At 45.5% G+C, this 13,980-nt stretch overlaps 1 protein-coding gene across 1 annotated transcript; it reads right to left on the bottom strand.

The window, feature by feature from the left end:
- Positions 1-3,904: 3,904 nt before the first annotated feature.
- LTO1 (LTO1 maturation factor of ABCE1) lies at positions 3,905-13,366 on the bottom strand. Its single transcript, XM_073658828.1, has 5 exons — positions 13,206-13,366; positions 11,067-11,172; positions 9,639-9,709; positions 8,354-8,471; positions 3,905-5,317 (listed from the first exon to the last, which is right to left on the bottom strand). Exons 1-5 carry the CDS (start codon positions 13,253-13,255, stop codon positions 5,249-5,251), a joined length of 414 nt encoding a protein of 137 aa, XP_073514929.1. The 5' UTR covers positions 13,256-13,366; the 3' UTR covers positions 3,905-5,248.
- Positions 13,367-13,980: the final 614 nt, after the last annotated feature.

Below are 13,980 nucleotides of genomic sequence, written 5' to 3'. Positions count from 1 at the left end.
GATCTGCGCCGCAAAGTAATCAAGGAACATCATAACTCTGTGCTTGCTGGTCATCCAGGTGGTAAGGCAACCGTGGACCTCCTCTCTCGTCGTTTTTGGTGGCTGTGGTTGCATCGGGATGTGATTGAACACGTAGCTGCTTGTAGTATTTGCAGGCGTTCTAAGGTTTCGAAAACCCGTTAGTCTGGTACTCTTCTTCCGCTACCTATCCCTAGTAGGCCATGGACACATTTGTTTATTTCGTTGCATTGCCTGCACTTCCAAATGGTAAAAATGAGATCGTGAAGCTCCACGGGGTTCCCTCCGATGTGGTGTCAGATCGGGGGACCCAGTTTGTTTCCAAGTTCTGGAAAGCATTCTGTTCTTGACTGGGGGTGCCGCTGATCTTTTCCTCTGCCTTCCACCTTCAGTCGAATGGACAGACCGAGTGTGTCAATCAGAATTTGGAGACCTACCTCAGGTGATTTGTTTCCAAAAATCAGAAGGATTGGGCATCCTACTTACCGCTGGCAGAATTTGCCATTAATAATCATCGTCAGGAATCCACTGGCAGGTCACCGTTCTTCGGTGCATACGGTTATCGCCCACAGTTTGGTACCTTTAGTGAGGGAGGAGGTTCAGGAGTTCCCGAGGAGGAACGGTTTGCTTCGTCGCTCTCCTCGGTATGGCAGGGTGTTCCGAGTAATTTAAAGATCATGGGAGACAGGTATAAACGTATGGCTGACAGAAAACGCTTGCCAGGTCCGGACCTGAATATGAGTGACTTTGTGTGGTTGTCTACCAGGAATATAAGATAGAAAGTTCCTTCTTGGAAGCTGGGACCTAGGTTTATTGGTCCCTATAAAATAACCACCATCATTAACCCAGCAGCGTTTCGTCTTGAACTTCCTCAGACCCTTAAAGTCCACAACGTGTTCCACAGGTCCCTACTTAAAAAATATGTGGAACCTCTTGAGCCCTCACCTCTACCACCACCCCCCAGCAATGCTTGATGGTAATCTGGAGTTCCAGATTTCGAGGATTGTAGATTCTCGTCTCCAACGACGTTCTCTACAATACTTGGTGCACTGGAAAGGCTATGGTCCGGAGGAGAGGATGTGGATTTCAGTGTCAGAGGTGAACGCTCCCAGATTGGTTTGCTCATTTCACACCTCTTTTCCTGAGTACCTCGATCCTGACTGTCCGGAGGCCACTCGTAGAGGAGCGGGTACTGTCACGGGTGTGTCAGAGGTGACAGTCGCCCTGCAGTTGGTTGCAGGAGATCTCTACGTTTGGCTTTACAGACATCTTCTTAGAGGCTGGCTGTCTCTAGGACCCAGCGGCTATCTCCCTCTGGCTAATTATCCCCCTGGCCTGGGTGTATGAATACCTGGTGTGTCTGAGAGGGAGGTGCCGGCGATATTCATTACTACTTGTGAAGGCTTTAGCAAGAGCAGTACTTCGTCCTCTCTGGAGCTTGAGGCCGTGTGCACATTTGTTTGGAGTCGTCTAAAGCTAAGTAATCCCCCCCTGTTTGTCCACCCTTGTTGTCTATAGAATTTAGTGGAGATCGATTAGTGCTCATCTCCTCCCTTCCCTAGCCTTAGCCATACAGAAAGTCAGGGCGAGGCACGCGTGCAGCGATTGGTAAAGAGCTAATATAGGGACGGTAGTTGAGATAGGGTGACACTAGAACAGACTAGGAGGCCTCCACTCCCCCCTTTCACTAGTGTCTGGGCTCCCTTTCCCTCTGTGTTGCACTAAGTCTTTCCCACACCCTGCATGACACTATAGGATGCCTACATTTCATGGGCCGCCATTGTGACTCCTGTTTTCACCCAATTACTGGTATTGTCTGATGAATGTCGGGGGGGGGGGCGATTGGGCAGATTGCAGCCGAGCGTCAGCCATTGTATCAGCAGGAATGCCACGGCTGACATTTTGGTATTCTGTCCATAGTTTATTTGGGTCGTACAAGTTGTTATAGAGCCGCGGTCTTTTCACTGTTGTGATCACGTTTATTGTGTTACTCGCACTTTCACATAGATTTTACTCACGGAGAAACAACCGTCTCCAAAGAATGGGAAGTATTGTCCCAGACCTGATACTGGAGCCACCATGATCCTCCGCAGTGTAAGAAATGGCTGTGGCCGTTGTCTCCTTCTGGCTGGTCAGGAGTTTCTCTGCGGAGGGCGGTCGTGCTGTCTTCAGCCGTCATTATTGCAGACGTCTGGGAAAGGATTATGAGAAACCCCATGAAATCAACGGAAAAATGGCGCCACCAACGCCCAGGTGGGGGATGCACGGACACGTGCGGCGGATTGTAACCGGCTACTGGATGTGAGGCGGACGCCTGGTGGACCTGTGACCCAAAATTTGGATGCTGATGGTCGATGATGTTGGTCGCACTCCAAGCCGTATGAGGCTTAGTCAGTGCCGAGTGCCGGTAGAGGATCTGGAGGGAGGAGACCAAACAGGAGCCATGTCAGGACCGGGCGGGGAGCGGATAGGTACGAGGATAAAGCTTGTTATTTTTTTAACTCTTCCTGACAGATTACATTCGAGCTGAACTCATCTCTGCCCCCGGAAATGAGCGAATCTGCAAGAATCATATTTTCAGAACCTTTTGCTAAACTCTAGTTCCATCACATCTGAAGAAGCGGCTCCATATAATCGGGTAACGATAGGTCCCGGATACGGAAAATACACACGAGCCGCAACCAACAGATCCAAAAATCAGTCTGGTGCGCGGCCAGTATCCTCTAGTGAAAACGTTAACATGGCGGAGTCCATGGATGTCTCCCAGCAGAGCCGAGGACTGATGACCAGAGCGAGGATTGTGCCCTGTGTATGCGTGGTCTGACGGGCAGGATACTGGGGGGCTTTGGTTCCGCTGAAGATGCCGCCATCATGTGATAAAACTCACCATGTAACTTTCCTGGCCACATCCCTCCCGATCCTCCCATCCCACATGGTGAGAAAGGGGCCGTGATTGCGAAATAAGTGAGCGACTCCTTCCATCGTCACAACCTTTAACCTCTACGTGAAATTTTTCATTTTTTCCATCCCCTTCTTCCAAGAGCCATCATTTTTGTATTTAAATTTTTTAAAACTTATTTTATTTTTTAGTTACTTTATGGACTTGAACCCATGTTCCCTTGTTTTATAGACCTGTTTGGTGCTGGTATTGCACCTCAGCTCCATTGAAGTGAATAGTTTTTGGAGAAATAACCCACATTTTTCGCTGCCTGCACCACCCCTTTAAGCTTCTTTAAAATGTAAAATCCACATGGGGCTCCAAGTCCAGTCCAGTTTACCCACAAAAGAACAATATGGACACAGGGCTGCTATATAAAATTACTCATGGTGAAGAGGATAATGGCATCTAACGGGCAAAAAAACCCACCATAGAGGAGCACAAGTGGCCTGCGACTGTGGATGTTGGTAAGACACTAAAAGATCTTTCAGAATGAGTCCCGGATAAAGGAGCAATATGCTGGAGGCCAGGATGATGGCTGAGAAGCACAGTCCTTTTTTTTTTTTTTTTTTGCAATACAAGTTTGATCCTGTAGATGGCGCCCAAGCTCCAAAAAAAAAAAAAAAAAAGCTGGAGGCAGCTAAGTAGAATGGGCTGTCATATACTGACACCTACTGGACATGTTCTGGTACTGCAGAACGCAAATAAAAAGGGAAGAAGGGACCAATTAATTAATCATTTGCATTTCTCTTTTAAGTCACTTTTTTTTTGTTTTGCGATATTCATTGACTTTTTTTTTGCACCAAATTCTTCAAAATTTCATGAATTTTGTGCAATATAAAAAATGCTCTTTATTTTTATTTTTTTTGTCCACAACTTTTTTTTTTTGCTACTTTTTCACTCCAAATACTGAAGTATATTTGGATAAAAAATAAAAAAAATAACGGGTGAAGACGTATAAAACGGATTTTAGGAAAGGCACAAAATAAAAGAGGAATAAGGGAGCAAATAAAAAAACGGGCAAAAAAACACCAAAAAAATAGACAAAGACGATGCAAATGCATGAATGAATCGAGCCCTATGGTTTTATCTTCACCTGAACGGGTGCAGGAATCCCTCGGGGCAGGGGAAAAACGTTATTCTCAGGGTCCCTGGGGGTCCCAGTGATCGGACCCCCAGCAACCATTCAGTGATTTCATATCCTGGATATACGCCATCACTTACTGATGTAGCAGCGCCCCTTTAAAGGGACATTAATAGCTCTGTTCTAGCCGCATCTGGTGGCCAATGACGCAACCAGTCGGGGGGTCCGACTTGTCAGGTCTGTCCATCGATCGATGCATAGGATGTCCGCCTTCACCAACGCCCCCAAGTCATGTGCGGAGTTAGAGCTCCACTTTAAAGGAAACGTGAGGAAGACAGAAATGATCGTACTCGGCCAAGATTCATCATGTAGATAAGAGCAAATAACTAAAAATATCTAGAAATGTGGTAAAGTCCAAGGATGCAGTAATTAATCACACATGTGGGCGAAGAAAGTTCCAGCCGCGGCACAGTAAAGTCCTCCTATGCCCTCGGCCCGGCGCTGGGGTCACTTAAAGGGGTTATTCTCATCTTGTTGGACAGAGCTGCTATATACAAGCAATTTTGCAATTTATTGCTTATTAAAACTTTCAACCGTTCTTGAGATATTAATACTTTTTTTGTTTGTTTATAGCTTGTTGCCTTGGAGACCGACCACCCCTGATAGACAGCACAACACGTGTGGCGTGTACATGCTCCTTTTCCACTGTTTTGGAAGCTGGCGGGTATCGCTGGAGCGCGATGTTACCTCCTGATCCAGCGCTGAAAAATCTATAGACAGCACAACATGTGTAGCACTTACAAGCTCACTGTTACCTCCTAATCCCGGCAGCGCTGACAAGCTATAGACAGCAGCGGTGGTTGGTCTCCCAGGCAACGAGACAAGTGTTAATATCACAAGAACGGTTGCAAATTGTAATAGACATAAAATTGCAAAGGTGCTCGTTTTTACAAGAACTATCTGACGATATCCATCTTTCATGGGGCATAGAACCACAAGCCCTGACTTCACACCGCCCTGAATTAGGAGGTCCTCCGTCATCTTCAGTTTCTTGCTGAGTTCAGGTGGGGGTCTTCAGGAGGAGCGGTCAGGGAAGTGGCACTTGGGGTACCAGGAGCGTGTTCAGACCTCGGCTTTCTACACCAGACTCGGTCACGGCTCCAGGGCCTCGCCAGCGCCTGCACAGCAGGAGGCTCCGCCGTCACCGATCAGAACGAGAGTCCGGAGGCTTCATAGTTCACCAAGAAGTCGGGCTGGACGTTCAGCAAAGAGCAAACCTGCCGGAGTAAAGGACGAGTCACAACACAGACAGCAAAGAATGCACAAGATTTCAGGACTTTTTTAGGATCCCTTTAACCATTTGCTACTTCCTTGCAAGAAATCACCATTTTTATTTATTTATTTTTTTACAAGGCTCGGACCTCAGAGCCGAGGAAGACCCCCCTACAATATGGTGACTTACAAACCCCCCCACAGCGCCACGCGCTGCTCCCCAGAAACTGTGCCCATGAAATCAACAGCTGAGCAGCTGCTGCTGCAACGGGCGGGATCATAAAAGTAAAGTTAGGTCCAAGTTTGTGTATTTAGGACTCATGGATGGAGCTGTGTTACACAGCCGGCACGTGCCTGTAACAGCAGCAGAAGCAGCAGCGACCGGAGCTCCAATCGCTGCTGTTTAACCAGTTAAATGCTGCTATCAATTGCAGGTTCAAGTGTCCCAGAGGGAAAAGAAATTAATAAAAGTGAAACTTCATTAAAAAAAAAAAAAAAAAAAAAACACATACAAGTTTGAATCTACCTGCTTTTCCCAAAAATAAAAAAAATAATATGTAGAAATATCTGATATCGTCACGTCCAATGAAAATATAAAAAATTATTAACCTGTATGGTTAACCCCTTCGCCCTTGGGCGAATTTCCGTTTTTTCCTCCCCTTCTTCCCAGAGCCATAACTTTTATATTTTTCCATCCATATGGCCGTATAAGGGCTTGTTTTTTTGGAGGACGTGTTGTACTTTTGAACGACACCATTGATGTTTCCATATAGTGTATTGGAAAACGAGAAAAAATTCCAAGTGCGGTGAAATTGCAAAAAAAAGTGCAATTCTACAATTGTTTTTGGAGGTTTTTATTTATCATATTCACTATATGGTAAAACCGACCTGCCATTATGATTCTCCAGGTCAGTACGACTTCGCAGACACCAAACATGTATAGGTTCTTTTTTATTTTTATTTAAGTGGTAAAAAAAAAAAAAATTCTGACACTTGTCGAAAATTTTTTTTTGCTTTTGATGCCATTTACAAGACTCGTAGCGTCTCCATTTTTAGTGATCTGGGGCCGGTTGAGGGCTTATTTTTTGCGCCCCGTACTGACGTTTTTACTGATACCATTTTGACATACATATAAGATGTTTTGATTGCCTGTTATTGCAAAAAAAAAAAAAGTAATTCTGGCGTTTCAATTATTTTCTCATTACGCCGTTTACTGATCAGATTAATTTACTTTATATTTTGATAGATCGGGCAATTCAGAACGCAGCGATGCCAAATATATGTATTTTTTCTCTTCTTTTTTATTGTTTTATTTTCAATGCGGCAAAAAGGGGGGGGGGTGATTTGAACTTTTATATTTTTTTATTTTTTAAAACTTTTTTTTTTTTTGTTGCTGTATTTAATATTCCCCTTAGGAGACTTGAAGCTGCGATCATCCGAATGTCTGTGCTATACATAGCAAGGCTTCAGCTCTGATATGTGTAGCAAAAATCACGATCTCCTATGAATGATGGCCACGAGCCGGCGATCACAGAAGGGTAGTGATGACAGGCATGGGGGGTTTCTGCAGACCAGGGCTGTGGAGTCGGTAAGCCAAACCTGCGACTCCGACTCGTCAATTTCCCTTACACCGACTCCACCACTACGACTCCCACATATATTGCTTATATTTAAGTGAAAAATTTATTGTAGGACAATGTGAACATCAGACATTTAATCATTTTTATGATACAATAATCAAGATATTTAGATAGAATATAATGATGGATAGCTGGAGGGATGGATGGAGGGATAGAGTGTCATAGACATATGACAGCTACAGACAGCAAATAGTACATTGCACATATCGCACATATAGTTCACATACATTGTACAGAGAGCACATAATAATCACCTACAATATTAGCATTAGTTACCTTCATGTGACAGAGATGAGCAGTAGTACTTTCACTTTATCACTTTCTCCAGCTCAGGGCCCAGGAATCGGATCCTGTGCAGGGCAGGCACCCCTCCCTCTCCTCTCTCTGGTGAAGACAGCAGAAGACAGGACAGAGGAGGGGAGATTGCCCCCTGCAGTCTGGAGCCGGTGCAGGATGGGAGCACGGCAGCATACAAGTGAGTTTTGATAGGTGCGTGCCCCTGCTTCTAGGGGGGGGGGGCAGCTGCCCCGCCTGCCCCTCGCTGGCTACGGCCATGATTCACACACAGCGTTTTTGCGGATCCGTTTTTTGCAGTAAAATGCAGTGACTCTGGGCATCCCAGCAAAGTCAATGGGTTTCAAGATATGACATTCAGACACATCGTTTTGTGAGGATCCGTTTTTGGGCTCAAAAAACGGATCCTCACAAAGAATGATCATGTCCGTTTGTGCGACGTTTTTCTAATCTGCTTTTGCTATTGAAAACATTATCTATGAGCTCAAAAACCTTTCAGGTGATGCGGTTTTTTAAAAAGCTGATCTGCTTTTGCAGCTGAAAAACGTATCCTCAAAAAACACAGCAAAAACGCTGTGTGTGAATGTAGCCTTAGATCAGGAATAGAACAGCCATTTATAGGACATTTCATAACTTTCCCAAATTCCTATGCATCAAAGGCAGGGACACAACCGATGATGTAAATGTATGTCATTGGTCGTGAAAGGGTTAAAAAGTAAAAATGGAGAAATAATGAATTTGGCCTTTTGCGCCCCCTGCAATAAAAACAGATCAGACCGTTGTATGGACCCTAAAATGAGACCAATAAAAGTGTCAGCTCCCCACACAGCTACATCCAGGGAAAAAAAATAATTATTATGTTCCGGGTCTCGGAAAATGACGTTTTCAACCAATAAAATATAAAAAAATAAATACGGTAATCGCCATAATCTGTGCAAAGAAAGATGAAAGAGATGAAAGCGCGACTGGCAAGGAAAAGAAATGGTGGATTCGGAACGATATCATTGAGTTCTAGAACTTTGCCGGAACTCGAAGGATAAATCAAACTATATAAAGAGAGGGAGGAGGAGGAGGAGGATGAGCGGCGGTCGGACCCCCAGCACTGACCTGCTTCACTTTTCCCCGGACCCTGGAGAGGTCTTCCTGGAGCTTCTCATTAGTGGGGTCTTCTGTGGGGAAACTCTGAATCATTTTTATCAGGGAATCCAGGATCTTTATTTTTTTGCTGCGTGAAATGAAAAAAAACAAAATATATAAAATCAGAATTGACTAAATCGTAAATGGTAGAATAGCAGCGAGTGTTACCAGGACCAGACATTTGGATTATTGGTGATAAGAGAATATAAATGTCAGCTAGTCACGTCAGACGCCTAAGACTCCATCAGCTTATTGATGGTAGAGGACAGTGCCCCACATTGTATGGTGGCTGCTCCTGGTACTGCAGCTGTCAGCCAGTGTACAGTGTACGGCGATGTCCCTCCAATCAGTTGAACAATGCAGGTTATCCTTATGGATCATCAGAAAGTGATTGATTGTGCCGATATCTAAAATTAATATCCTGAAATCTGATGTATAATAAAAAGTTATTATATTGTGGAGCCGCATCAGCCAGAAAAATCTATGGAAATACTTTAAGACTGATACCTTCATTGGATAACCAGAAAAATTATATTTACACGCTTTCAGAGCACAGAGGCTCCTTAGTCAGGCAGGATGATGTCACAGCTCACCTCCTCCTCCTCCTGTACTATGACCTGACAGGTCGCACAGCATGCCCACCATGGAAGTCAATGAGTCAGCTCTTTTTGCTGTTGGCAAATCTCAAAGGGAAGAGTCACTTGCCCGTACAACTCGGACAAGAATTGCAACGCAATGCTCGGACTGGCCGACGGCTCGACCCACCCAAGTGTGACAGCATATATTTCTTTGCAGCTGTCACGCTCGGGTCAGGGGAGCCGCTGGCCAGTCCGAGCATTGCGTTGGCATCCTGGTCCGGGTTATACAGCCGGGTGACTCTTCCCTAAATGTAGTTAATAGAAGATTGGGCGACAAAGAAACCCCGGTCCAGAGCACACGTCGTTGGCGGCCGGACCGGGGCCGTGAGAACTTCCTTCACCGTCACTCGAATGCCGGCATCGGGACGTTTCGTGTGATTACTCGGCCCCCGTGACGTCGTGACCAGGTCGCTGGCATTCGAGTGCTGGTTGATGAGGTCCTTGTGGCCTCTGAAGGCCACCAGACTCGTTAGATGGGACCACGGCCCTGCGAACGTTTATGCTCAACTCAAAAGAACGTGTCTGACGGTCCGGTGAGGAAACAATAATACACGAGATATATCCGCAATATACGTGACATATAGGACCACCAGTACAGCCACGGGCCCACGGCTCACCTCTGCTTCTCATCTGTGGGGGGCAACAGGAGGAGTCTCCATGTGGAAGCAAATCCCAGATAACAACAGAGCTGGAAAACAGCAGAAAAGATGAGATTAAGCAACAACCTCCTCAGATTCATTATTACTGGACACTAGAAATTATACTGCAGAGAAAATACAGAAAGCACCGAGCAACAAATATTACAGGCACCGAACGGTGAAGTGATAACATCGATTATCGGGCAACAATGGCACCGGTCAGCGGAGAGAAATATAAGGCAGCAAGTGAGGAAGAGGAAGCAGGAAAAATGAGCAAGGGGCAAAACGTGATGGTTCAACGACTGGGTCAGGGCATCTCTAACATGGCAGTGGGGTGTTCCCGGTACACGGCCGGTCTTGTGGGGTGTTCCCGGTATACGGCCGGTCTTGTGGGGTGTTCCCGGTATATGTGTAGTAGTTAGTGCCTACTGATCTACCAAAATTGGTCCAAGGCGCAGGGGACGCTCAGGTGCGGGGGGGGGGGGGGGGGACGCACAGTGTGGCAATGGTGTGGGAAAGACTTAGTGCAACACAAAGGGAAGAGGGAAAGGGAGCCCAGACTCTAGGGAAAGGGGGAGAAGTGGAGACCTCCTAGTCTGGTCTAGTGTCGCCCTGTCTCCCCTAACGTCCCTATATTGGCTCTTCACCAATCGCCGCATGCGAACCTCGCCCTGACTTTCCCTGGCGTATGGCTAAGGCTAGGGAAGGGAGATGAGCACTAGTCGATCTCCACTAAACTCTATAGACAACAAGGGTAGACAAACACGGGGGAAATTGCTTAGCTTTAGACGACTCCAAACAAATGCGCACACGGCCTCAAGCTCCAGAGAGGCCGAAGTACGGCTCTTGCTAAGCCTCACAAGTAGTAATGAATATCGCCGGCACCTCCCTCTCAGACACACTAGGTATTTATACACCCAGGCCAGAGAGCTAATTAGCCAGAGGGACGTAGGCGCTGGTTCATAGAGGCAGCTAGCCCCCAAGAAGATGTCTGTAATGCCAAACGTAGAGATTTCCTGCAACCAACTGCAGGGCGACTGTCACCTCTGACACACCCATGACAGATGTAGTAATAGATAACGCTGCGCTGCAGGTGGCGCCGATGTCACTGTGATAAGTTGCAGATGAGGGATCGGTCTGCACTGGTGACGTCTCCAGATCTGGTGTCAGCACTGAACCTGCAGTCATAAGACCAAAGGCGACAGAGGAAATGACTGGAGAGCAATCAGTGCACAGGGAGCTAAATATATCACTGGAGGTGTGACTGCCACAGATAATGGGAGTAGTAGTGCTGGATGACAACATGAATTAAGTTGCACCAATAACATATAACGTGACTCATGATGGAACACACAAGCAAAACATTACAACTTCCTGACCCTTGACATACAGAGCGTGCCCCTTTACCTCAGACCCAGCTTTCGCCCCATACACGGCTCCATATTGCTTTCCTTCTGTCTCACCGATGTGATTTCCTTCCGTAAAGCCTTCTTCATATCCTTCTCCTCGATACCTGAGCGACAGAGCAACGATAAAATAAACTGTGGCTCTTTCTAAGTAAGCTGCAGCATGTAAGTGCATGTTGGCTGCAGTTTGCTCCAGAGCTGCACTCCCAGTCACCTGCTCCACTCATTTGCATAAACTTAACGGCCGCAGCTTCCTGCACAGGAGGTGATCAGAGCATCTCTGCGCAGGGACATGCAGCAGTAAACCAGCGCTGCCCCCCATCATTTTCAGAAATGATAATAATTTGCCCCTTCTCCTGGAAGAACTAAGGATTGGGTATATCTAAAATCCAACATGCCTGATCCTTGATTCAACAGGATCACCTGAGAGCCATGACACCACTGTAAACGTCAGCTGTAATAGGGCAACTTTGGTGAACTTTGGTTTGGATGTTTAAAGACCTGATGTAATTGTAGCAAATCCCCAGCTGTAAAATGAGGTAATGGCAAAGAAGTGAATATAAAGTGTGTGTAATAGCGCCGGATCACAGGCAGAGATCTGCAGAGTCACCTGACTCATCACATTACACAGCTCCTATGGAATATAGCTGTCGCCGGGCACATAGGACGCCATGTGCGGAGCGGAGCCGCACGTCCAGGTCTACACAGAGCAGTGACATTATCTGATTAGTTCTGCAATGTAATGGAGGCTTCTGGCTTTATGAAAAGCTCAGGATCGGTGATAACTTGCTGTTCACCAGGGGGTCCGACCGCTGGAATCCCCATGAACTGGCTCCGATATGCCCCGTTAGAACGCAGGGGTCGCTGTGCATGTGCCTTATTCATTGTTGGTGGAACGTGAGTGCAGCTCTTTCCTAACAGGGGGCTCTAGAGTCCCATTATGGGGGATTTTCTGTTGCCGATCAAAAAGTCACAAGAGTCTCACTGGCCATAGACGGCAATCACAAGAGTCTCACTGGCCATAGACGGCAAAGCAAAGTGCGTGCACAATGGCAGCAGCTCTGTAACAGTGACCCGGCAGCAAGTGCATTATTACGTTTCTGCCTATTTTTGGTGTTTTTCTTCTGGGCCTTAATCTTCTTGTAATTTACACTTTTCTTAAAATCTATTTTATGTCTTCGTCTGATTTTCTTTTTTTATATCCGTCATTGTGGACGTGGTTTAGAGTTTCTAGATGTTTTCGGCCAAATCATCTTTGCAAAAAAAAAAAAAATTTGCTTCCGGAACGTTGGATTCTTTATGTGCTATAAAAGTTGCAAATTAGGTAAAAGGACAAAAATAAATATGAAAAATAAAAATTCATGAACCGCGTGTAGCCATTTTGGGGAATCTATGGGCACTACGGTGGCTTTCTTTTGTCACGTGACTCGAGCAGGTAACCGCGACCTCATCAGTACAAGCATCTGCTACAATATGAGCAGGTCCAGAAGGTGCGGACAAAGCTCCGCCAGGCGATTGGTCAGAGCCTCGGCTCCGCCGGTATCTGCGGCCCCGCAGCACACGGGAGTTTGTGAGGGTTTTTTTTTCCTCGTTTCTTCTTTTTTCCAGTCCGGATTTTGCAAAAATTCCACAATTTTATCCCCCCCCCCTTACATTTTTTTCTGAATTAAAAGCCACGCGATCCTTTATAAATGTCGCACATTAATCTTCAACTGGGAAAAAAAGAAAGAAAGAAAATAGGAAAAATACTCCGAGGAGTAGTAAAGGACATTCACACACACAAAAAAAAAATCAAAGTTTTTAAAAAGTCATAAATGATGAATTAGGCAGGAAAAAAAAAACAAGAAAAAAAGGTGGAAATTCAGCAATAAATCGGCCGCTTTGTGAGTCAGGTTCTCGCCATGTTCAGTATCTGAGCTTGCTGTCAGTGAATGGAAACATCCCAGAGTTAATGCTCCTGGACACCACTGCAAAATAACTAAATAAATGGATATTTCTATTCAATGACAGCACAGAGATTCTGGAAAGTGTAGGGGGAAGTATATTAGAGACGTGCAGTACTTCCGGTTACACGTCCGTGCTCTGGGGGTCACTCAGGAAGTCGCCCCCTCCCCCTAGCATCACTCGCTCGCTCGCTCACCTCTCCTCACACATCACAATCCCCCCGAACAGGTCGTCCGCGCACTCCATGGTGAGAGGTGAAAGAAAAGGAACCTGATTTTACCAGACCGAGTTGTCGGGGGGGAGACACAGATCCGAGCACGGAACAGGAAGTAGATAAGTGCGGACTTCCGGAACTGCGAAGGCAAGGGACTGACGTCACGTGACGAGACGCAGAGGCGGGGCTTACTGTGAGTGTGGAGTTAGGTAGAGAAGCCGCCGGGGGTTTTGACTGTGTGCGGCTGCGCGGACTGAAGGGCCGACGGTGCTGCGGTAGGGGCTCTGTCCTGGCCTAAACGGTGGTCTGTCACTCTGTGCCACCATTTTTTTTTTCTTTTTGAGGATTCAGTATGACGATGTATTCACACTTTCTATAAAATCCCCAAAAAATAAAAAATAATAATAATTAATAATATATATATATTCACATGTAAAGTGCCATGGAATAAATGGTGCTATAATAATAAATAATAATAATATATATATAGTAAAAAAAACGAATTTAAAAATTGGAAAAAAATTGAAAAAAAAATATATATAATATAAAAAGTAAAAAAAAAATATATATATATAATATAAAAAGTAAAAAAAATATATATATATAATATAAAAAGTAAAAAAAATATATATTTTTTTTTTTTAAATCGATAAAAGAAATAAAGCTACTTCAAGGCGGCTGTAGGTGGCAGTCTACACTTTGTGACTGGGCTCTTCTAGGACTGGACTCCCGAGTGCAGTTGTGCAGGAAGCCTAAG

Source organism: Phyllobates terribilis, unplaced genomic scaffold (genome assembly GCF_046119375.1).
Source record: "Phyllobates terribilis strain yellow unplaced genomic scaffold, ASM4611937v1 Scaffold_13__5_contigs__length_258822181, whole genome shotgun sequence".
In the NCBI taxonomy this organism is placed as follows: domain Eukaryota; kingdom Metazoa; phylum Chordata; class Amphibia; order Anura; family Dendrobatidae; genus Phyllobates; species Phyllobates terribilis.
This window is presented reverse-complemented; position numbering and strand designations above follow the sequence as displayed.